Genomic DNA, 24925 nt, shown 5'->3' on the forward strand with positions numbered 1-24925 from the left:
TAGAAAAGATATTTTTAAATGAAAATTTTAAAATGTGATAGAAGAAGCCATTTAAGTAAGTCTAGTAAATAATATGGTGTATCTTTTGGAACATGATGATTAATAATTTGGGTAAACATAAAATGTAGGTCTTGTCATAAGGTTGGTCACATGCTAGTATGTGGATAAAACACATACATCACATAATATAGAAGGAATATACTAAATACTGTTCAAAGGTACAGAGTTTCAGGGCCTCAGAAAATGCTGTCACTGTAATGTGAAGAAAATCAGACAAAGCTTCAAGATGGAGGGGACATTTCAGCTGAGCCCAGAAGCAAAGATTACAGGAGAAGGGTTCTGAAGGTGAGTAGAAGAGCAGGAGAAAAAGATGAATATGTAAGTCATGGTCATTTAAGTATACAGTTATTAGTTCAGTATGTATGGAGCAGAGGCTATCACAAAAGAACTGTGCAGAAAAAGGAAAATATTAGTTAAAATAAGACACTTTGGAGAGGCTTGAATGCTATACTCTGGGTTCAGTTTTTTTTTTTTTTTTTGGCAGTACGCGGGCCTCTCACCGTTATGGCTTCTCCCATTGTGGAGCACAGGTTCCGGACGCGCAGGCTCAGTGGCCACGGCCCACGGGCCCAGCCGCTCCGCGGCATGTGGGATTCTCCCGGACCGGGGCGCAAGCCCGTGTCCCCTGCATTGGCAGGTGGACTCTCAACCACTGCGCCACCAGGGAAGCCCCTGGGTTCAGTTTTAATCTCCATAAAAATATGTCTACTCAAATTTTCGAATCAGGTTCAGAAAATGATCATATATATCCTTTAATAAAACTATTCTGACCTCTAAATAGGATTTGAGTTGTAGAGAAAAAAGAATATGTAACTGGTTAAAAATTAAATATTAAGAAAGCAAGATTTGATGAGAGTATCAGGGAGAATATAATATTGATTTGTGAATGGAGAGCATAGAATGAAAGTCTTAATGACTGACAGGAAGTGAAAGGTGACCAGTAGTTAACAAGGAAGTGCTTGGTTTATACTTTGAGCAACCAGAGTGTGATAATGACACTAGCAAAATCATGAAACACTAAAGGAAGAGTGGCTATCAGAAGAATTTTTGACCTGCAGTGTGTAAGTTAAAGACTGGACATGTCTGTGAATCCAAGAGAGGGGTAAAATTTAGAAGTACAGATTTTATGTCTAGTCATCCATCCATATTTCAATCCAATTCCAATTCTTCTCCAAATTCTTGATATTTCATACCTTCAACAAGCAATTTTTAGCACTTATTATATACCAGATTCTATATTATTTGCAGGGCATAAAGAGACAAGTAAGATACAGTTCTAATTCAAAATGATCTCACAGATTATTGGAGAAACTAAGTTAACCAGTTAACTAATACTTATTCTGCAAGTATAAGGGAGATGGATCATATGAGGTAGAGATGAATTGAGGAAGGGCAAAGCCCATGAAGGAGGTTGCTTAGTGGAGGAAGGGAATGATGGAATTATGAGTTAGCTAAGTCTTTAAGAGTCTATTTAGCAGGTTGAAAAGTATCACTTAGAAGTAAAAGATAATATTAATGTATTTGTGTTCTAAAGACGTGTGGCATAGTTATATCAAGGGTTATTATATTCAGTTACAAAATTATACTGATTTCAATAATTTGAAAGAGATATATTGAAATTTCAAATCCCTTGAGAGATTATCTGTTTTGCTAAAATGAAAACACAGAGTAGGTTTGCTTAGAAGATGCCAAGATAAATCCAGGACCAAGGATTGAGGGTTGTGCTATGTTGCATAGTTAGGCTAAGTTCTGGTAGTAATTGGTAAAAAGTAGAATCCAAAAGAGAGTCAGAAAACAAGAAGATAGGACAGAACCATAAATCCACGAAAAGAAGAATTGAGATAACATTATAATCTTAAAGGAGGAAGGTCCTTTTATACAGGATAAGTAACCCAGAAGTGATTTGAAAAAAAAGACATAAATTTATCTACTCACTATGACAAAATTCATATGCTGTAAACAGCTTAAACAAAGTCAAAGAGAGAGCAGAGATATATAATACAGTTCAGAAATTGACCACAACATACATGTGTAATTTGGTAGAGAAATATTTCTAAATTCTTTTATTATATGAGAAAACTAAGGTAGAACTCAGATTTTGAAGGATTTATTTGCATAAATTTAAAAATATAGGCCTTTTTTCACTTATGTCAAACTGAAACATTTAAAATTCTAGATAAAATATAAAATTGCCCCATTAAAATTCATTTTTGATTTGGCAAGAAAGTAAAAAGGCAGCAGAATCCCTAAACAAAGTCAAAGCAGGAATTCTGATGTTCAAGCTTGTCATTTCTTTGAAGAATACACAGTATAGGGCAGGAGTAGGGAGAAGGAAAGTCTGAAGGTTTGCCTAAGACCCCACACCCTGTGTATGTTCATGTAATGTTAGATTCTCGAGATATGGCCTCACTTTTATGAATAATTCCTTTACACAGAAGTTTACAGCAAGGAAAATTGCTATTTTTGACTTGGCATTGTATGGATGAAAATAATCTTCCCTTAGAATTAACACAGTCAGCTTTTGTATGGATTTGCAGCTCAAACTAGAAAAGGCTCTTTGAAGAAACTGACCCCAGCTTCAAAGGTTCCCACAGATAAAATTTCAAGGGAAATAAACAGCTCCTTTTCACAAGGAAACAAGGCTTCAGGACTGAGAACCAGGAAAAGCAACAGAGACCAGAAATATTAGCGCAATGATTTGAAGTATTATTATTGTTTGAATGAAAAATAAAATTATTTTGTACAATAGATTTAAGGCTATGAAAGTGAAGTCCAAAAATATGGGCAAGGAACAAGAGATTAAAAAGAATAATTGTGAAAATTTGCTAAAGAAATAAAGTGAATTTCTGGAAATTAAGAATTCAGCAAATAAAATTTAAAAGTGTATTTTGACTGAAGAGCAGATTAAATGCAACTGTACAAATGAACAGTGACCCAAAAGAGAAATCAGAAGATGTTATGTGGAATTAAGTTCTGAATTTAAAAAAATGAAATAGGAAATATGATAGAATGGTGAAGAGGCATGGAGAATAGACTTAAGACTTGAATCTAGTTAGTGGTTTTGCCTACTTGGTGCCTCCTCTCTCAAGTCTTTTTTCACTCTTTAAAGCTTGTGCATTTTTCATGCAACCAGTCTGCACAACTAAGCCCTACATTAATGTTCCTTTAACCAAATCTTCCAATTACTTTAACTTTTTAAATAAATAATCATTTTAGACATAAAAAGTTTCAAATTAAGTATAGAAATTTCTGTATACCCTGCAGTAGTTATTACTATGTGTTTGCCTAATAGTGATTTTCTATTTCCATTACTCCTTCTGTAACTATTAATAGGAAATTTACTGTAAAGGATTGTAAAAATATGTGCAAACATATGAATAGCATGATTTGCATAGTCTCACAGTATCTCCCTTCAAGATACTTATTAATTACAAAGGGTGAAATAGGGAGAATCCTGGCAGACACCATCTTAACTAAGTGATCAAAATATGGTCACTAGTAATAACCTATCTCTATGATGTACCTCTGCTATGTCACACTGTGAAGGACACAAGATTGCTTTGGTAGTATTCTTACCCCAAATGCATCATCTCACCCTAATCACAAGAGAATACCAGAAAAAAAAATTGAGGGATATTCTGAAAAATAACTAGCCAGTACTCTTCATAAAGGAAAAAACAAAGAAAGACTGGGAACTGTCACAAATTGAAGAGTAGGGAGACTGGACAAGTAAATATAAGGGGGAAACCTGGATTGTATATTGGAAAGAAAAAAGGGTATCATCAGGATAATTGACAATGTTTTATTAAGAATTCCTAGTTTTGATAACTTTATTATGGTTGTGTAAATGTAATGTTAAAAACCCAGTCAATTAAAAAATTTAATTGTTCCTTCTATATTTATTAGTTAGAATTTAAAGAATTTCCTACTTACTCAATTATTTATTTACTTATATCACTATAACTCAAAAATTTATTTTTATAGATTCTATTTAATTTATTATCATTATTCATTTTATTGCTCAAATTGTCACAGATTTTGGAAACTTTTTCATATATTAGTTCCTATGTCCTTTTGATATGACCCCATCATTTTCAAGCACTCTTTACTTTCTGATACCACAAAATGTTTCAGGAACCTCTACTATTTTCACAGCCCCAACCTTAAAATCAACCATTTCTTCAATGAATGCTGGTTCATTTTATTAGAGAATGGCACTTAAAAATCAAGGTATGTTAGGTGTGTTCAGTGCTACTGGGGTTTTTAGTCTTATTCAGAAGACAAAGCTAGTAAATATACTTGCACATACTAATACTCACATAACAACATGGGGAATGTACCCAATATTTTGTAATAACTGCAAATGGGAAGTAACTTTTAAAAATTGTATTTAAAAAAGGATGCACTAAGGGAAAAAAAAAGAAAATAAAACTGCCATAACTTTCAAATGCTATAGTTATCTATATTGAAATTCAAAGAAACATATAGCCACTGCCAAGTTACAGCTCTGCACCTGGGGAGACAAACTTTCAACTTATATATATATATATATATATATATATATTTAATATTATATATAATGTATAGAGAGATGTTCTGCATATGTAATGTTTTACAAACTTGAACATATCCATAGTATAATATTGCATACACAAACATATATATTATACATATGTAATGTTTTTAAGTTGATATGTCTAGTTTGGTTCTTGCAGAATGAATGGCCCTTCTGCTTCCTCAGAGCTATCGTCCACTTGGATCTTGGGGGTCAGCTCTTAATTGTGTGGGGAGGTGACATATTTAACCTATTTTGTACTTAGTGTCTTTAGTGTTATATTTTACTGACAGTAATAAATGTCATCTTATGAAAAAAAAAAAAAAAGAATTAGCTCAACTTTGACTCCCTATGCAAAGAATTACGAATCTCCTGGTCCTTCAGGTATAACGTTTAGCTTTAACAGGGCCAAAAAAAAACTGGTCCACTTATTGTTTAAATATGAGCAGTTCCTACATTGAATGGGAAGATTGAGTTCATCATTTGATAAGCCAACTTCCATATTAATGCTCAGGGAGTCAGTGCAGACTGTTAAAAATAAAATTCTTTTTAGGGAGAGGGAAGGGAGGAGTGGCAAGATGGGGTAGGGGATTAAGAGATACAATCTACTATGTATAAAATAACTAAGCTACAAGGATATATTGTACAGCACAGAAAATATAGCTAATATTTTATAATAACTATAAATTGAGTATAAGCTTTAAAAATTGTGAATTGCTATGTTGTACACTTGAAACCTATATAATATTGTAAATTAACTATACCTCAATAAATTTTTTAAAAAGTAAAAGAAAAAATTAATAAAAATGCTTTGATAAACTGAAAAAAAGTTGATAGCTCTTATAATATACACTATATATAATATTATATAATATATAATACCACTTTATATAGATAGATGCATATGTTCAACTTTAAACAATATCTACAACATCAATATCAAATAGACACACACGCATATATATAATATTGATAATTTTGGAATTAAAAAAACAGTAAGAATAATAAAACATTATGGATAATTCAATAAAACAAAGTGTAATTCAATATTGCAATGTAAATTTCTGTGTAAAATGTTTTTCCTGTACCCATTTATTGAAGAGAGAATCCTTTCTAGATTGTATGTTCTTTGCTCCTTTGTCGTAAATTAATTCTCCATATATGTGGGTTTATTTCTGGCCTCTCAATTCTGTTCCGTTGATTTATGTATCTGTTTTTCAGTCAATTCCATGCTGTCTTGATTATTATAGCTTTTTATAGTTTGAAATCAGAGAGTGTGGTACCTCCAGTGTTTTGAGTTCTTCAGCTCCAGAATTTCTGTTTGATTCTTTTAAGAGTTTAAATCTCCTTGGTAAATTATTTTTTCTGTTAATTAATTCATTAATTTTATTCCTGAGCTCATTGAATTGACTTTCGGAGTTCTCTTGTAGCTTGTTGGGGTTTCTTCATGATAGCTATTTTGAATTATCTATCAGATTGTGATATTCAGTGATTTTAAGATTGGTTTCTGGACAACTGTCATTTTCCTTTTGTGGTACAATGTTACTGTGGATCTTCATGGAGCTTGATGAGTTGTTCCTCTGCTGGCACATTCGAAGTAGTGAATGTCTTTCTATTGTTTTCCAGTACATGGCACTATAGCAAAGGTTTTTCATTTCTCTTACCTGCGCTGACTGGTTATATTTGAGAGTAGGCACTTTCCACCCTCTGCTAACTCTGTCATGGGTGTTGCCTAGTGCTGGCATTGTCACTACTTTGGAGTCCTTGGTGCCTTGCTGCTGCTGATGTCACTGGCATTGCTGCCTGAAGCTCCAGGATAGTGGGTGCTTCTGCTCTGTCTGCCATCTCCTGAGTCACGCATAGGCTTGTTTTCCACAGGGGGTGGGGAAAGATGGAGGGAAGTGGGGGTCACAGGTTCCTCTGCTGTGTTCGGAGTTATTGGGTTCACAGGCACTACCACTGGAGCCAGGGGCAAGGGCCTGGAGTTGTGGGTGTCTCCATGGTTAGAAGGATAGGGTCATAGACATTGCTCCCACTGCTGCCCGGTTACCTGTGGCTGCGAGCACCATTGCAGCCAGGAGGCCTGAGTTGTGTGCACTGCCTTCCCTGCTGTAACCATGTTCTCTGGGGCTGAGTTGCTGGGATTACAAGCATCACCTCTGCTGTTCCCTTGGTTACACCTTCTCTAGGTATTCTAGTCCACTCACATTTAGATGTACACTTGGTACATCTAGGAAGGGCATTAGCTGCCAAATCACTGAATAGAAAATTAGACCAGAGATGCTTGATGGATCACAAATTGAACATGAGTGACAATGTAATGATGTTACTTTTACAGTTAAAATGATTATAGGGTGTATTAAAAAGCTCAAAAAAGAAAAATGGAAGTCCAAAGAAAACAAAAACACTAATTCAAAAAGATATATGCACCCCAATGTTCATAGCAGCATTATTTACAATAGCCAAGTTATGGAAGTAATCTAAGTGTTCACCAACAGAAGAATGGATAAAGAAGATGTGATGTGTGTGTGTATATATATATATTATATATATATATATATATTATATATATATACATAATACACACAATGGAATATTTCTCAGCCATAAAAAAGAGTGAAATCTGCCATTTGCAACAATGTGGATGGACCTAGAGGATATTATGCTTAGTAAAATAAGTTGGACAGAGAAAGACAAATGCTCTAAGTTATCACTTATATTTGAAATCTAAAAAATAAAACAAATGAATGTACATAACAAATCAGAAACAGACTCACAGATATAGAGAATAAACCAGTGGTTACCAGTGGGGAGGTGGAAGTGGGATTAAGAGATACAAACTACTATATGTAAAATAAATAAGCAATAAGGATATATTGTACAGCACAGAGAATATAGCCAGTGTTTTACAAATTTAAATGGGGTATCATCTATAAAAATATTGAATCACTATGTCATACACCTGAAACAAATATGTTATAATATTGTAAATCAATTATAGTTCAATAAAAAAAGAAAAATGGAAATAAATAAGAAAACTGAACTAAATGGTAGGAGTTATTCAGTCTGATAAGTGTCTAAAAAGTTCTGGAGAGCTGCCATGTTAGAAAGGGATCTTAGAGATTGACGTGTTGGTTACAAAGGTATATACATCTGATAAAACAAAGCACTGTATGCTTTATGTACTTTTTGAAAAACAACATGCAAATTAACCATTAATAAAAAAATAATAATGAGCACATCAACAATATGGTTACAATTAAAATAAAAGAAAAAAAGAAAATGCCCAGTGAGATGAAAATGAAAAGAAAAAAAACAATGGAGAACAATCGGAATCCTAGTAAATGGCTGATGAGATTATCAATCCGTACAAGTGCTTGAGAATCTAGACTTCAGCAGTATCTTCTAAACCTAAACAGATGCATAACCTATGACTTAGCAATTCCACTCTTATGTATATACCCCATACTATGACATACATGTATTCACCAAAAGACATGTACAAGAATGTTCATAGCAATGTTTATCATACATAGCCAAAACCAAGATAGCCTACACGACCGTCAACAGTAGAATAGATAAGTAAAATGTATATTAATTCAATAGACAGATTTGAGAATGAACATACTATACGTACAACGACTTGGACAAAAAAAACATGATGTTAAATAAAAGGAGCAAAATACAAAAGAGTCATAATGTGTGGTTCAGTTATACAGTTTAAAATCAGGCAAATTTAATCTGTGGTGTTTGAGGTCAAGAAAGTCGTTACCCTTAGATGGGAGTTGTAGGGACTGATGCGAGGAGGGGTAAGATGTTATGGGTATAATAATGTTTTGCGTACTGGCTTGGGTGCTGGTTGCATCGGTGGCTTTATATTGCGAAACTGCAATGAGCTGTACAATTTATGATTTATGTTTTACCTCCAAAGAAAGGTTACAGAGAATTTTTAAAATCTCACAGCACTGGCCACAGGAAAACCGTATGTGAGAAGGAATTAAAAGCCAACGTGAGGGCTTCCCTGGTGGCGCAGTGGTTGAGAGTCCGCCTGCCGATGCAGGGAAAACGGGTTCGTGTCCCGGTCCGGGAAGACTCCACGTTTTGCGGAGCGCCTGGGCCCATGAGCCATGGCCGCTGAGCCTGCGTGTCCGGAGCCTGTGCTCCGCAATGGGAGAGGCCACAACAGTGAGAGGCCACAACAGTGAGAGGCCCGCGTACCGCAAAATAAATAAATAAAAGCCTACGTGAGAGCAGAATAACAGAGATCCACCTTTTCCAGGGAAAGGATGAGATGTTGGCAATGAGGATTAGAATGGGAGCGAGTTACAGAAAAACAAATTAAAAAATATTGGGCCCAGAAAGGGAGCCAGAAACCAAATGTAAAAAATGTAGTGAGTAACCTAGCCCAGTTTCAGTCAAGTGGGGTAGATGGGAAATGTTATGAGGCTTATTTATTTAATTAATTTATTTATTTTAATCGTCTGGGAAAAGGTAGGGTTAGTTCTAGGGAATCCATCTAAAATTTAGCAGCAGGGAAAGAGGGACCAACATGGAACCCACATGGTACTTAGAGGTAAAAGCAGGCTACACTGGTTGAGGGTTACATAGATTAGTACTGAGCTTTCCTCTCTCCTGTGTGCAGTGTGCTGGGAAAAATGGAGACAGATCAGGAAACCAAAAGACACAGGCAAAATGGGACTATTCAGTTTCTTTACCGGTTTAACTATTTTCATTACAACATTCAAGTCCTTGGCCTTCCTATAGCTGTAGCAAAGGCTAGTCTCAAATCCTTCCCACATGAGAACTACCTATGTACTATATGTACAGCAAATCTCTCTGAGGTTGGGGGAGAGATCAGGCTCAGTGCAATTGGATGATGCCTTGCAGAACAATTAGCCAGGGCAAGATTTATTAATAGATTCACTCCTTAATATGAATAACAATATCTGCATATTCCCAGATATGCCTGTTCCATTAGGTGTTAGAAACATATTCAAAATTGAATTGATGATCATTTTAATTTACTTCATTCACAAAATATTTCTTCACTGATAAATAGAACAGGATTTTTAACCAATGCAGTTAGCTATTTCCTTGTTACTTACTTCTATTTCTTTCAAAATAGATTTTTGAGGGTTTTTGTTTGTTTTCTAACCACATTTAAGCATGCTATTTTTCTAGTCTATTTTTCTCACAGAACTGAAGAACAGTCATTGAAATGGAAACTTCTCAGAAATTTGACATTATGAAATCTCGTATTCAAAGATAATATCAAATATAAGGTACCTGCCCTATTTCAGTGTCAGTTTACAGTTAACAGGCGTCTCTAATACTTTAAGAATGTAATTGAAAACAAAAGACAAATTAGATTTTACCAGTTCTTCTTGGAAATATAGCTTGATTTGAAATAAAATATTCAAGGTAGTTATTTGTTGTTCAACTACATTTAGTAACATGAAGAGCGTAAAGGATTTAAGTAAATAAAATATTTAATTTCTTAATATGTGGGATTTCTGAAGCTAGATTAGTATACTGTGCAAATGAGAAGTTGGGAACATTCTGTTTCACAAAGGCTTTTTCACACGTTATATAATTTGTCATGGTTTCCTTTGAGAAGGGAGATTTAGTATATCCCAGAGGCTGTTTATTTTCTACAAATATTTACTGACTACTTTCTATGTACATAGCCCCATGATAGTATAATTAGGGCATTGTCATTACAGAGTTCTTGTGTAGTTTGGTGTAAATAATATTCAGCATAAGTATAAACCTTCATAATTGACATAACATTTCCATCCATAAAGTGTCATATGATCATCCTAAAGAGTACTGTGAAATAATTTCCCCATTTTAAAGAGAAGGATGTGCTGTGACTCGAGTTTACCTGCCTGAGATCACACATTTAGCAAATGGAACTTGAACCCAGAATCTCCTGTGCTTTGCAAGGCCCTTCACCATTTTACTTTTTACATCTCCTTATTTATAGACAGTTACCTTATTCAAAACCCACAGTAGTTGTTGGTATGTGATACATATATGCGCAGTGATAACTATTATAGCACACATTTCAAATGTCTTGGGAAATAATCATGTGAATAACGCTTAAATTTAAAGTGAAATGTGTTTCTGAAGCATATGAAATTTGGAACCCAGAAAAAAAGAAAATATAGTTATGTTACATTATAAAAGATATAAAAACACAGAATTTTACTTTCAAAATTCTACCATATCTACAAAAGTATATGCAAAATTTAATTACCTTGCATATGTTTTATTTATATGTGTATGATATGTTCAATATCTTTCTTCTAGACTAATTCCACAAAGAAGTTTAAAAGTGATGGAAAACAGGATAGAGTATTCCAAAATCAAGGAAAGAAAAAAATTTTACAGATTCTACTTGTGAAAAGTAAGATTTAAGGTCAAGATACATTAAATCTTTATTGTAAATCCTTATGTAAGTCCTGCATCTATGGCCTGCCATGGGTTTTTGCACTTGTTTTTACCTATGCCTGAAATGCTTTTTCTCCAGGGATCCTACTGGTTCTCATTCTCACTGCTCTGAGGTCTTTGTCTGAATGTCATCTTTTCAGTTCAGACCTTCCTTTGCCACCCTATTTAAAAGTATAACACTACTTGCAGAACTGTCTAGTCTTCGTGTTTTACTACATAGCATATATCACAGTCTAACACCCTGTATATTTTATAGATTCATTTTATTTGTTGACTGTCTCCTTATACTAGTGTGAGCTCCATAAGGGTAGAGTAGAGATTTTGATCTGTTTTGCTAACTGTTGTATTCCCAGTACCTAGAAAAGAGGTAGGTACTGGGCTGGTATTTGGTAACTTTTCTACACAAAGAAAGCGAGATGGATGGAAGGAAGGAAGGAAGGAAGGAGGGAGGGAGGAAAAGAGGAGGGAAGGAAGGAAGAGGGAAAGAAGAAAGTAAAATAAATGAAGGGAGATAGGGAGAGATGGAAGAAGGAAGAAAAGAAATAAAGGGAGGGACAGAGGAAAGCCAAAAGGTGAGTGAAAGAATAGTATTTTGCATATTACATTTATAAGAAAGTACCATTGGTAACATCAACTATTAATTTTTGCTTTTAATTAGTATCCCTGCTACTACTAATAGACCTAGAGAAAAAAGCATTAATTAGAAAAGAAAACAGAAAAATAAAGAAAGAAAGACTCATGAAGATGAGAAAAAGAAATAATATATACAATGAACCAGAACTGGCCTTGACAGTTTGTTTTATTTTGTTTGATGCTCATAAAGGAATCTGTGAGACAAGGAACCTTGAGGTTTGCCAAAGGTCCCTGAGCAATTAAGTTGGAGGCAGTGCTGGCGCAAGCACCCAGGGGAACCTAAGGATGGAGAGATAGTGAGAGGCAGAGCAGAGTATAAATTCAAGTTTCCAATGCCTAACCCTAGGCTTTTTAAAGCTTCCTCAGACAAAGAAAAAATGAAGAATGAAGAGGGAAAGTAAATCAGGTATCACTTCAAAATGTGTGTCAAGGTATTTTTTAGCAGTGTCATAATTTATCCTAGTAAAGGTATTTTCATTTATATTTGAAGATTGATTTACACATTGAAAAGCTATTACCTAAATAAGCACAACATTATTTGCTTTGAGACAACAACATACGTATTAATACCACCACTCTATTTTCTAGGAATTTATCCAGAAATAATGTTCAAGGATGTGTACAAAGGCATAATAAGTGTATTTACTTCAGCTTGGCATAGGCGGTGGTATGGAAACCTTCTGCTGTATTAACAATAAGAATAAATAAGATATCTAGAATCAATAGTAAGATAATATTTTAGAGACTTACCTAGGATTTTGCTATAGTATGAATTCCATTGTCCCCAGTAGGACTGAAATATATAATCTTGCAGTGGATAAGATATGGTATTTTTAACCCTTTCGCCAAAGGTCATCTGGTCAGTGAGCTCTGAAAGTGCTGCAGGTACATAGGAGGCAGGTGCTGGGACTTTTCCACAGTGTCTCTCTACTGCTGAGGCTGGAGAGAACTTCAACGTGTACATAAATGGAATTCCTGATTTCAGAGCAACCAGGTCTCCACAGATTGTTACTGGGTCGGCTAGCAGCACATCAAAGCCTCCTTTCTGAAGTCTTGCCATTAACTTGGGGTTCTTTAATACTCAATCACAGATTTGTATATTAATCTGAAAAAAAGTATGTAGGAGTTTTCCTAGTTCTTTGTAAAAAGTCTAGAGCGTGAGAGGAGTCAGTCTGTGATCTATCCACAGCATTATCAGATGTTCAATTAAGGAGCCGATGTTGCTTTTCTTGTAGGAAACAGATATCACCTCAAAATTCACAAAAGAATCATCACTGGAGTTGACGAATAGAGTCGCTGATGAAGCCTGTACAGTCACATTGTGATTTCTTTGATTCAACTCTTCTAAAATGATCTTAGTGTTTAACCGATGGCTACCATCCTTGGCTAAATTAGCACATTCCCACTTAGAACAATTTCAGTTGGAGTCAAATTAAAAATCAGAAGATGGGAAAACTTCTTAGGCATGGTGATATCCATTATGGAAACCATCCTACTACAGATCTTTTAAGACGAAAAGAAACTTTCAAAGTATATTTAGGTAGATTATTTTTTCAAACAAAATAATATTTAATGCGATGGCTACACTCATTCATAAGTCAATTGATCTATAGACTAAAAGGAAAACAATATAACTCAAATTCTTGAATATATTAATATGATTAGTCCAACAAAAGAAATGAAATCTGGCCCTATTTTAAAGAAAAAGAAGCAGGCAGGTTATAAGCCTGATATCTGTGTTCTCTGTGAAAATAACCATAATTTATAAAATGTGCCTTCAATTTAGTATACCTTTCCCCAAATTGTTAAATGAAAAATAATATTTCTCACTACTAAAGTCACTTTGCCTCAACTTGCAGAACTTTCAAGCTGGATATCTTTATTATAAGGCATTTCTACATGCATTGTCTGACTCAATCCTTTTCATAATCTTGTTTAGCAGAAGTGATTTACTCCATTTCATGGATAATGAAACTAATGTTGAATTGCATATCCAGAAGCATATTTGACAGAGTAGTACAATTGGGACAACAATCATAACACTATTTCACTCATTTCTAGCTTTTTACAATGTCATGTCTCATCTTTGTTAAGTTTCAGGAACTTTGGCAATGCCCAGTGACCAGCATTATTATCATTTCCCCATGGCTCATATTTAGGAAAATATTAAAAACAAGCTTCCCTTAGAGGATGTTTGCTCAAACACTTCAAGAAGTTTTAGATTAATTGGGTAATAGAGTTAATTACTACACATTTGATAGAGGACTGTTTTCTTCTCTGATAAAGCAAATTGATCACTGTCTCCTTGTTACAGGGAAATTTTAATTTTCTTCCCTATGATATCTTTATACACAATCAAGGAGATAGCAACCAGCACCCTGAGAAAACATACGCTTTTTACTCAGAGCTGTTTAGTAGCTTAAATTAGGTGAACTCTAGATTTCAACAGCCCCGGATTCAAAAACTGACCTTTAACAAGATTTGTGACCCTGATGAATTACCTAGATCCTCTCAGCCTTAGTTTTCTCATGTGTAAATGAGAGATGATGCTAATTTGTTATATTAAGTTGTAAATTAGCAATAATATCTGCAAAGCTGCTTTGCAGACTGCTTGGTTCAGAGCAAGAGTTTAGTAATGTTAGCAGTTTAATAAATTTGCCTAAAGATTGACCAGTAAATCAGTGGGTTAGCTACAGAATTACTGGCTAGACATGGATGTAATGATACATGTTGAGGTTCTTAGTGAATGCCAAACTGAACAAGGGCAAATATATACTGGTGCTATTTTAAAAGTTAAAATCTTTGAAAGCTGCCATTAAAAAGAGAAAATAAGAACAAATAAAGTGATTAAAAGGATAGAAACCGGGAACTGAGATTGGAAATTAAGTGCTGGGTTTTCTCTTTATGATCTTTTGCCCTTGAATTGTCATTTCAGGACCTTAAGGAACAAAAGGACCAGGAAGGCAGAGAAAGGGAAAGAGGAGAGAGAGAAGTTATGCTTTTAGAATGATTGTATTTGTGTCCTTTCAAGAGCTAGCCTCAATTTGGTTATAGGGGCAGTAATTTTAAAATTAATTACATTTTGAAACAAAACAGCAGGAGAAGAGTATGACTAATCTTGATGGCCATTAAAATGGCCTAGTGAAGAGAATTTAAAATAGCTTCATAAAGAAATCTGTTGCTGTCATGACCTTATTATAAAAAGGAGACAAAACACAACAACATATAAAGGATAACTGAAAGTTCATTTATAAAATACTGAGATTTGTTCAGTTATTGAAGTCCTTGTAAGTATAATAATTAATTAGCCATTACTCACTAGCAACAGCTATGATAACATTTAAAAGCTTATCAAAATATACCCAAGAATCAAATGCAGGTAGGCAGCCCTAAATTACCCTGCATTTAAAAAAAAATTCAAGCGTTCAAGGAGTTAACTTTCCACTGTTAGGTGGTCTTTTCAGGACAATAATAAAATTATATAATTTAATAAAGACAATAAGAGATAATAGATTTAATTAGTAGCTGATATATATATATATTATTTTTGTTTTAAAATTATTCTTGGATGTTAAAATGTTTAATCTCACTACCATCAATGTAGAGTTCTGTTCCATTTATTCTATGGTTTCCTGTATACCTGAAATGCTTCATAATTTGCAAATTCAAAAATGATGAAGAGATTAAAAAATAAATTATGTTTGGGGACATATGCAGTATAAGCTTAGATTTAAAATTCCATCAGTGAAAAAATAATATGCTAAATATGCATAATTTCATGAAATAATGACGTTCTGTAATTTAAAACAATCACATATTTGTTTGCTTTATGAGTTCACTTATAGCTCTTCTGAATACGGTTTCAGTAATAGCATGTGGGATTGTCATTCTATAGCCAACATAAGTCCAGTTTGCCCATCTCCATCATTTTGTATGTAAGAAAATAGACTAAGAGAGGTTTAAATAATCTGAAAGTCACAATGCTGGAAATGCATAAGTATTCTGGTTCCCAGTCCAATGTTCCTTCTTCTATAATCTATTTTTTAAATTGAATAGTTGAGATATATTTTATAACAGTAAAAATTAGAAAATATTACATTTCACAATGGTGAATATTTGATGATGACATCTTAAACATAACTAAAGAGCTCAGAAAATAATTTTAAAAACATATGCCTGTGAAACAATACATAAGTACCATGAGTGAAAAATAGATTAGTCATAGAAAATTTGCACCAATTATGATATTGTTCTTGTACTTTGAATTGTTGGAGAGGAAAAAAAACTTTCCCTCTACCTTTTCTAGGTTATTTTGGCTCATCTAAAAATTAAATCGATGTGACACAGATGAACAGGAGAAAAACCAAATTTAGTGACATGCAGGGTCTCCTCAAGACTATGAGGCCCAAGAACAAGTTAGGCAACTGAGGCCTATATGCCACCTGAGGGAAGGAGAACGGGGTAAGTGTTTGGGGCTTTACAGTGGAGGAAGGCAATTCACATAGAGATGGAAAAACAAATATTTGGTAAATGAATATTTGCTGGGCCATAGAGACAATGAGACACAGATTGGACTTTGGTCTCCAGGCCCTGTTGAGTTTCCCTACCACAGTAGGTGTTGTTCTCTGTAGTTTTCTCTGGTGAGAGGGCTCTTCCTGGACAGGGCCTCGTATCTAAATTCTTTTAAGCAGTTAAAGGGAAGGTAAAAAGAAAGACTTCCTGAGTCTTTGTCTCTTAAAAGCAATCAGCCTCAGATAATCCTCAAGCCAAAGAGACACATTTTGAGGTGGAAGATTTTGTTCCCCTCAGAATCAATTGCTCCTTTTCATTCTCTATTTTGAAAGAGAGGACTCCAAAGGATAATAAAACAGACATAAATTTTTCAGAATAAGATTTAATGAGGTTTTGTTGGAGAATGTTAGTCATCTGTATAAAACTAAATTAGAGTTAAAGTATCTTAAAATGTATAATGCTATTAGTTTGAATTGAGAATGTTTAAAACAACACTTTTGTACAGGAGTTTTTCTTACAAATTTTTTCCCCAAACACATGCCCTGCCTTGAAGCTTTCCTCTTTCTGTGCATTGCCCTGGATGCTAGGATTTAATTGTGCTGATCATTTCTCATTGTCACTCAGATTTGGAGGTGGCTCCAGAGGCCACAAAAGCCTACAAACCAGTCTTCACACTGTTTAGGAACCTGAGTAATCAACTCTTTAGTAACTTTAAAGTTTTAGCCTTACGTTAGTACTTCAATTTTATTTGAGTTCCTTGATTGGCATTTAGTTAATTCATTTGAAATTGTATTTGTTTTTATTTTCTTCATTTATACATTTTTAACATGATGGATTGTCTCTTTTTTTTTTAACAACTTTTTTAGAGTATAATTGCTTTATAATGGTGTGTTAGTTTCTGCTGTATAACAAAGTGAATCAGCTATACATATACAAATATCCCCATATCTCCTCCCTCTTGTGTCTCCCTCCCACTCTCCCAATCCCATCCCTCTAGGTGGACACAAAGCACCGAACTGATCTACCTGTGCTATGCAGCTCCTTCCCACTAGCTATCTATTTTACATTTGGTAGTGTATATATGTCCATGCCACTCTCTCACTTTGTCCCAGCTTACCCTTCCCCCTCCCCATGTCCTCAAGTCCATTCTCTATGTCTGCTCTTCATTCCTGTCCTTCCCCTAGGTTCTTCAGAACCATTTTAAATATTTTTAGATTCCATATATATGTGTTAGCATACAGTACTTGCTTTTCTCTTTCTGACTTCCTTCACTCTGTATGACAGACTCTAGGTCCATCCACCTCACTAGAAATAACACAGTTTTGTTTCTTTCTATGGCTGAGTAATAGTCCATTGTATATATGTGCCACATCTTCTTTATCCATTCATCTGTCGATGGACACTTAGATTGCTTCCATGTCCTGGCTATTGTAAATAGAGCTTCAATGAACATTGTGGCACATGACTTTTTTTGAATTATCGTTTTTTCAGGTTATATGCCCCATAGTGGGATTGATGGGTTGTATGGTAGTTTTATTTTTAAGGAACCTCCATAGTGTTCTCCATAGTGGCTGTATCAATTTACATTCCCACCAACAGTGCAAGAGGGTTCCCTTTTCTCCACACCCTTTCCAGAATTTATTGTTTGTAGATTTTTTGAGGATGGACAGGGTGAGGTGATACCTCATTGTAGCTTTAATTTGCATTTCTCTAGTGATTAGAGATGTTGAGCATTCTTTCATGTGTTTGCTGGCAATCTGTACATCTTCTTTGGAGAAATGTCTATTCAGGTCTTTTGCCCATTTTTGGATTGGGCTCTTTGTTGTTTTGATATTGAGCTGCATGGGCTGATTGTAAATTTTGAGATTAATCCTTTGTCAGTTGCTTCATTTGCAAATATTTTCTCCCATTCTAAGGGTTGTAGTTTCATCTTGTTTATGGTTTCTTTTGCTGTGCAAAAGTTTCTAAGTTTCACTAGGTCCCATTTGTTTTTTTTGTTTTTATTTCCATTTCTCTAGGAGGTGGGTCAAAAAGGATCTTGCTGTGATTTATGTCATAGAGTGTTCTGCCTATGCTTTCCTCTAAGAGTTTTACAGTGTCTGGACTTATATTTAGGTCTTAAATCCATTTTGAGTTTATTTTTGGGTATGGTGTTAGGGAGTGTTGTAATTTCATTATTTTACATGTAGCTGCCCAGTTTTCCCAGTACCACTTATTGAAGAGGCTATCGTTTCTCCATTGTATATTATTGCCTCTTCTATCAAAGGTAAGGTGACCATATGTGCATGGGTTTATCTCTGGGCTTTCTATTCTGTTCCATTGATTTATATTTCTTTTTTTTGGCCAGTACCATACTGTCTTGATTACTGTAGCTTTGTAGTATAGTCTGAAGTCAGGGAGCCTGATTCCTCCAGCTCCATTTTTCTTTTTCAAATTTGCTTTGGCTATTGGAGGTCTTTTGTGTTTCCATACAAATTGTGAAATTTTTGGTTCTAGTTCTGTGAAAAGTGCCATTGGAAGTTTGGTAGAGATTGCATTGAATCTGTAGATTGCTTTGAGTAGTATAATCATTTTCACAATGCTGATTCTTCCAATCCAAGAACATGGTATTTGTCTCCATCTGTTTGTATCATGTTTAATTTCTTTTATCAGTGTCTTATAATTTTCTGCATACAGGTCTTTTGTCTCCTGAGGTATGTTTATTCCTAGGTATTTTGTTATTTTTGTTGCAATGGTAAATGGGAGTGTTTCCTTAATTTCTCTTTCATATTTTTCAGCTTTAGTGTATAGGAATGCAAAAGATTTCTGTGCATTAATTCTACCAGAAAACTACTAGAGCTAATCAATGAATTTGGTAAAGTAGCCAGGTATAAAATTAATGCACAGAAATCTAATTTGAAATTTTAAACTTAGGTGAACTTTCCTTTTTTCCCTTTGTTTTATCCTGTATACACTGAATATTGTCTAAAGCTTTCTTTTTAGCCCTGGGTCTGGCATTAAATCCTTCACCACTTCCTTGATTGTAACCTCAGGCAAGTTACTCAGCCTCATTACAAACTAGGGGAGAATGACGGTGCCTATTTTCTGTAGTTATGAGTACTAAACGAAGCAATGCATGTAAATTATTCAGAATAGCATTTGCACTCAATAAATGTTAGCTATATTTGATATTGTAGGGAGAGAATCTGACTTTAAAATGATCAATTTAACCAGATCAGATCACCTAGATCTCATCACTTGGACCCACCTCCCCTCTTCCACTACTCAGACAATGGCCCCCTGGGGCACCTGAGCTTCAGTGCAGATGTTCCCAAACACTTGCAATTTTCTCCACAAGTGTCAGTCATGCTCAATCTCCAGGCACATCACAAATGATCTATCACTAACAATATATGCAGTTGCAAAGTTCAAAAATGATTTAAGAAATACACAGATATAAAGCTCAAGATTATACCTACAAAGATTAAAACCTTCATTCCCTTTCATTGAGTGGGAGCAAAAAAGAGTGAAAGCTCTTTCTGAGAATTGTGCATGTCCCACAGCAAGTTCCATCTTTGTTGTCATGCCGCCTATGGCTATCATCTGGCTGATGGGTAATTGTGTAAAAGGGAATGCTACCAGTGGTGATTTGAAAAATTCTAACCAATCAAGGTTAACTTAAATTTTGAAATAGAAGAAGAAAGGAAGGAAGGAGAGAGGGAAGCAAAGGAAAGACAGGAAGAGAATAAAAGAAAGAAAAAGAATGTTCCAAACCAAAATGTATTACTCTTCAGGGAAAAGAAGAGTATATCCCAATATACTTTTTCTCTTTTAAAATGACAACTGGAAATCAAGCACTGTGCAGATATACACACTCAAATATGTCTAATTTCTAGCACTTTATTTTACATTAATTACCTGTGCTTAGTGAGTACCTCGTTCATGTGAAGATCTGAATACTATGGTCAAGCTTTTTTCTTTTATGAAGGTCTACTGTTTTTCCTATTGAACTTAATATATTTGCATGATTATCTATTGTTATTATAGATGGCATTCATTTTTAGAGATTATTCATATATGAAAATACATTGTATATTTATATAAATCTAATATGTAAAAGTTACTCACAAAAAAATATTTGTTTTTATAGTGGCCACAAGGTAAAACTGTTGGTAGCAAGAGGTAATATTTATGGATTATAAATATTTTTACTGGCATTAAAATGCTACATTATCATTTCCCTAAATGTTTCCGCAATTTTGGTGGCAGCTTTTTTGTTGTTAATATAAACAAAAATAAAATTTACCTGGATCAACTTTAGACAAATATATTTGAAATCTGCAGAAGCCATTTCTAACTTTCAGTTAAAGTGAAGCTCTCTTAAGACCAGAAAGCTATCCTCAGGCAAATTATCCCAGGCAACAGAATTGCTATGCCTAAAGGAATAACAAGGTGCCTAGTGATAACATGGCCCAATTAAATTCAATTCAGCAAATTAAATAGGTGAGAAATAGAATAGCAGATTGTAAAAACTAAATATATTGAAAGGAAGAAGAAAAGTACCCAAGAAAGTTTAAACCTAAAATATTCTGAATAATTGATGAATTTGTACCTGAAGATTTTAAAGGAGAGAAAAATTGTTCTAGACGCTTTGGTGTCAGAAAGAATTGTTTGAAAATTCTCTCAACCTAATAGCTATATGATTTGATTTTAACATGTTCACTATTTCTAAGCCTCAATATTCTCATTTGTGATAGTAGATTTTTCTTCACAAGTTCATTGCAAGGATTAAGGTATATATTACATGTGAAGCACTTATCAACAAATATTGCCTGCTCTTACTATAATGATATCCAGGAGTTTCAACCAAATACCTGTTACCTGAAATAAAAGAAGTAATTTTCACATGATAATATCCAATTCCTAGCAATTAGCAGAGATGGACTCACTCTGAGGTCTTATAGCATACCACTGCAGAAAAATAATGTTATAGAAAGAAAGTTGTCCTCTATTTATTTACTCAGGTGTGACAATTTGAGAACTGAGTAGATATGGATTTGTTGCAATGACTTTGATTAGAGCAGTCAAGCTAAATTAAAAGGTAAATTCAAATTACAAATTGGAAATAAGTTATTTTTCCAAGTCAGTTCCGTTCATCATCCTCATTTATCATTCCACATGTACAAAGTCTTGCAAAAAAATAAATTACTCTGTCATGTCAGTACTTTCATTTCTTACCTGACCTTTGGAATATGAGTGCTCAAGTCCCTGGACATCAATAAGAATATTGTGTTTTAGTACAACAAAGTTTAAATAGCCATTCTAAGTCGGAAGAGTATAATTTGATTAGAAACATGAGATTATCAAAATCAGAGAGTAAGAACCTTTCTAGAAATCTTCATTACATTCCCATGAAAAAATTGTTAAGAAATATTATTCTAATATCTTAAGATGGGAAAATAGTGTGGTTTTATTACCAGTATTAACTTACAAGCAAAATACAATGAAACATGTGATTTTGAGATTGCCAGCATGGAGAAGGTTTATCTAGGGATAATTTCACCAATATAAATAAAGAACATCATAATCCTGATAATTATTATCTCAAGTTGAGAACAAGTAGTTGATAAAAACATAAGTGATGAGATGAAAATGTAGACACATACTGTGACCAAGGAACTCTCCATGTACATTCCTCTAGTTCATTAACTGAGATTCTGCACATGTTCAGATGTCACTGTTAGTTTACTACATGCATGAGGAGATTAAAGAGTTTTCAAAATCTTGACAGCTTTGTTACCTTATAAAATTGCCATTTCTTTGTCCTCTTTCTTAATTTTTAAGGTCCAGTTTTAGCCCTATGATGTTGACCATTCACTTTTATCTTCGTAGGGTAGTTCACGATTGTCATAGTAGCTGAGCTTATTCTCTCTAAGAATCAGAACAGGTAGACTTTTGTTTGGATTCCAGGAGATAAATATCTGTTTTTGAGTTTGGGAGCAACTATTTAATATATCCAGAGAATATGATCAGCCAGTTGTAACTTACATCCCTCTTCATACTCCTCACCCATAAACCCACTCATATACTGTCAATTAATTTATAACAAAGGAGCCAAGAATATACAGTGGAGAAGACAGACTCTTCAATAAATCATGTTGGAAAAACTGCACAACCGCATGTGAAACAATGAAACTGGACCCCTATCTTACATCATGTACAAAAATTAACTTGAAATGGTTTAAAGACTTTTGTGGTTTGAACTGAAACCACAAAACTCCTAGAAGAAAATATAGGTGCTAAGCTCCTTGACATAGGTCTTGATGATGTTTTTTGGATTTACTACCAAAAGCAAAAGCAACAAAAGAAAAAATAAACAAGTAGGACTACCTCAAACTTAAAAGCTTCTGCACAAAAAAGGAAACTATCAACAAAATAAAAAGACAACCTATCATATGGGAGAAAATATCTGCAAATCATATATCTGATAAGGGGCTAATATCCAAAATATATGAAAACTTATACAACTTAGTAGCAAAAATACAAACAATATGACTGAAAATGGGCAGAGGATCTGAAATGACATTTTTCCAAAGACATACAGATGGCCAACAGATACATGAAAATGTGTTCAACAACACTAATCATCCAAGAAATGCAAATCAATTTGACCTTCATAAATACTGAATCATCGGTAATACACAGCACACACGTGCTATTTTAAGACTCCACAATATTGGGCACACTGTTTCCTTCCCCACACTTAATTTGCAGGAAAATTTATATTCACTGTTTAAAAATTTCCTTTTGAGGTGCAACACCTCAACTCTGAAGTTTTTCAGAATACCACTCTCTCTCGCCACATACTGCCTGTCTCCTTTATACTATCTCTGTCCTTTATACATATTTCCATTACTCACCTCATTCATACTGTAAGTATTCCTTTTCATGTCTGACATCTCTTCTGCTTGACTGTGAAATCCTTGAATCCAAGAACTTGGTCTCAGTCTTTGTTGTAACCTCTCTATCTAAGGGAGAGCCTAGTAAACAGTAAGAAATCTATGTGCAATAATCAAACATTTTCCATAAACATGTATGTTTTTAAATACACACGCACAAATGTTTACAATAATGGGCTTGTAGACAGCTTAATTTCTTCCAGCTTTTTGCATACCCCACTGAAGTTTCTAGGCAATTTCTATTTTCAGTGCAATATCTAAATGAGAATTTAGTCCTATTTTTAAACTTAGGTATTTGTCACCAGAATGTTATCCATAAAAGAACTTATTTGGTACCTTCAAGTCCATAAAATTAGAAAACAACACACTGTAGCTGCAAATCATAGTGTCTTTTATGTTCTTTCCTGCTGTCAAATGATAGTAATAGACAGTAATCAATATGTAGGATTGAAGAAGAATAGCCATAGGGAAATAGAGAAGAAGTGATACAAAGCTCTGTTTGTTCAAACTTAAATAATAAAAAATGTAACATACCCAAAGATTTACTATAGTAGGAATCCCATGATTTCCAAAGCATATTAAACATGTAGTCCTGTAGATGGTAGGAAATGAAATTTCTTATTCTGTCGGTGAAAGACATCTGGTCAGTAAGTTCTGATAAAATAGCAGGAACATAGGAAGGAGGGTATGGTACCTTCCCGCAGTGTTTTTCCACTGTTGAGGCTGGAGAAAACCTCAAAGAGTATATAAATGGAATTCCCAGTTTTAAAGCTATTATATCACCACAAGGAAATACTGGATCTGATACCAAGACCTCAAATTTGCTTTTCTTCAGCTTTTCCATTAGATTTTGGTTTTTGAGAACACCATCACAGACTTCTCTAGCCACCATATGGAAGTCCTTGATGACTTTGGCCATCTCCTGATAGAATCTCCAAATGGTTAAAGGAGATGGTCTATTTTCCATCCATGTCAAAACAAAGTCCTTGATCAATCCTTCTATTCTTTCTTTGCCAAAGGGCACTTTAGATATTTCAAATATCAGAGATGGGTTAGAGGTCGGTGTGATGAAAAGTGCACCAGAAGCAACTAAGACAGTCACATTATGCTCTTTTTTAATTAGCTCATCTATAATTGTCTTAACATTTAGCCAATGACTACCTTCTATTGGCCAAATCAAAACATTCCCACCAAGAGTGGTTCCTAAGAGACTTATCTGAAGAGCCAACAGCAGAATGTTCTTCTTCAACATGATGTCGCTTGATGTAGAAGATTCAATGAGGTGTGGCACAAATGAATTTCTCTGCTTGTTAAGCAAAAAAGGAGAGACAGATTATTTCTAAGTTTTGATTCAAACCACTGATACTCTTAAGAGCCTTCTCTCTACAAAATGATATTAGTCATTGTAGCTCTATAATCATAGTTTTGTGATAATTGGAGATTTAGGGGTATCATGTGTCTTGTCTCTCAACCTGTTGCTTTAGCTTTGGTGATGATTCTGGCTCTCTGATCCTTTTCTTGAAGTTGATCCTTCAACCCTTCCTTTGCATCTTATAATTGTTAAATTATTACTACTAAGCTGCTTAAAGCCACTGTGTATCTCAACTCTACACTCAGGCCTAGGTACCAAAACCTCAGAGAGGGCTAGAACTTACTCAGAAATGTAGAGTTGCTAATGCTATAGATTTTCCAAGATTTAATACATTTTATATAATGTCATTAGTAACAATTAAACTTTTTAAGTAGTTCTTAGTTGTTAATAGATAAGATTATT

General features: G+C 34.3%; 1 protein-coding gene across 1 annotated transcript in view; it reads right to left on the reverse strand.

Moving 5' to 3' along the window:
* The window catches only part of LOC309961130 (UDP-glucuronosyltransferase 2A2-like), a gene marked incomplete at both ends in the record, with an annotated part of 46542 nt that extends 22139 nt beyond the window's left edge, over positions 1 to 24403 (reverse strand). The window contains 4 exon segments of the mRNA XM_082838154.1: positions 12452 to 12782; positions 12786 to 12851; positions 12855 to 13087; positions 23686 to 24403. Coding sequence (XP_082694280.1) covers positions 12452 to 12782; positions 12786 to 12851; positions 12855 to 13087; positions 23686 to 24403 — 1348 coding nt within the window.
* Between the last annotated feature and the right edge of the window lie 522 nt (positions 24404 to 24925).

The sequence above is a fragment of the Leucopleurus acutus genome (genome assembly GCF_964270905.1).
Source record: "Leucopleurus acutus genome assembly, chromosome: 4".
In the NCBI taxonomy this organism is placed as follows: Eukaryota; Metazoa; Chordata; class Mammalia; order Artiodactyla; family Delphinidae; genus Leucopleurus; species Leucopleurus acutus.